The 1,363-nt window shown below is 27.1% G+C and overlaps 1 protein-coding gene across 1 annotated transcript in view; it reads left to right on the top strand.

The window, feature by feature from the left end:
* The first annotated feature begins 997 nt into the window (after positions 1-997).
* Positions 998-1,363, top strand: part of LOC139869344 (uncharacterized) — a 3,419-nt gene continuing 3,053 nt past the window's right edge. The window contains exons 1-2 of the mRNA XM_071857658.1: positions 998-1,155; positions 1,278-1,312. Of these exons, the coding sequence (XP_071713759.1) occupies positions 1,006-1,155; positions 1,278-1,312 (185 nt within the window). The 5' untranslated portion in view covers positions 998-1,005. The remainder of the gene's footprint in view (positions 1,156-1,277; positions 1,313-1,363) is intronic.

Below are 1,363 nucleotides of genomic sequence, written 5' to 3'. Positions count from 1 at the left end.
AGATGAGGTTTGTACTAGAAAGCGACAAACATACAAACTATCTATACCAAGTCTCAACTTGACAATACCCAAATAATTATCGAAACTATACTCTACAAACTAACAAGATACAAATAACTAATTTGAATAAAACACCGTGAAATACGAGAATTGTAGCTCCAAAAGATAACAAAAAATATGGTGAAAAAGTGACGAATTTTTCTCTATTTTAGCGATTATGGAGGACAAGTATTTTCACTCTAAAATAAGGTGTAACCAAATCAATAGTTTTATTAGCCATCACAAGATTTGATCGGATGGAGTAGTTTTCATCACTTTTGCAAAAAAACCTCGATTAATCCTTGATTAATTCTTTTTAAGAACAGTTCGTTCTGATAACTCAAAATTCGTTTAATTAATCGATCAACGTCAATTAATAGGTTAAATCGGAATTGTTGATCAAAGTCGGTAAAAAATTGGTCAACATGTAAACATAAATTTAAACTTGAATTTTAGAATTTAAATCAAATTTACCGATTTTAGATAGTTATATTAAACTTAATGTTTATATTTATAGTTTTCTTCTATGTTTAAACATATAATATATTTTCAAATATATATTATTTAAATGTAAAAGAGTACGACCTGATTAATCTCTAATTAATTATTGAATTGCCAATTACTCTTTTCAACAGATTAATCTCAAATACGAATAACTAGTTTTTCAAATTTCTACCGATTAATCCGGAAAATACGAATAACGAGTTTTCCAACCTTGGTTTTTATACATTTAAAAAATCATAAAAGACAAAAACATGTGAATTCATATCAGATCGCATTAATCAGAAGAAAAAAAAAATCAAACATTAAAATTAAATTAATTGAAGTAAATTGTAAAAGTGTGTTTGATGTGAGGGACCCATCATTACCATCTAGTCTACTAGAATTTCTAGTACTAGAATACATAAATAAATAAATAAATAAATACCTACACATACGATACAGTAACAAAATCACAGTAAGATCATGGGAAAGCAAAAAAGGAAATGGACGAACGAAGAAGAGGAAGCTCTGAAAAGTGGTATTAAAAAACACGGTGTTGGCAAATGGCGACTTATTCTCAATGATCCTCGATTTGCTTCTTCACTCTCTAATCGTAACAATATTGATATTAAGGTATTTTGTTTGTTTATTTATTTATTTTTTTGTTTCAATAATTATCATTACCATTTTAAGTATAAATTACTTTTGAAGTTAAATTAAGTATTGATTGATTTTGATTTTACAATTATTTGCAGGACAAATGGCGCAACTTGCTTAAATATGGTGATAGGTTAGTAGCTACTTTTTTAAGTACTAATCCACCCTTTATTATTGTAGATTA

The sequence above is a fragment of the Rutidosis leptorrhynchoides genome, chromosome 9, assembly GCF_046630445.1.
Source record: "Rutidosis leptorrhynchoides isolate AG116_Rl617_1_P2 chromosome 9, CSIRO_AGI_Rlap_v1, whole genome shotgun sequence".
In the NCBI taxonomy this organism is placed as follows: Eukaryota; Viridiplantae; Streptophyta; class Magnoliopsida; order Asterales; family Asteraceae; genus Rutidosis; species Rutidosis leptorrhynchoides.
Note: the sequence above shows the minus strand (reverse complement) of the source record. Positions and strands in the feature narration are given on the sequence as shown.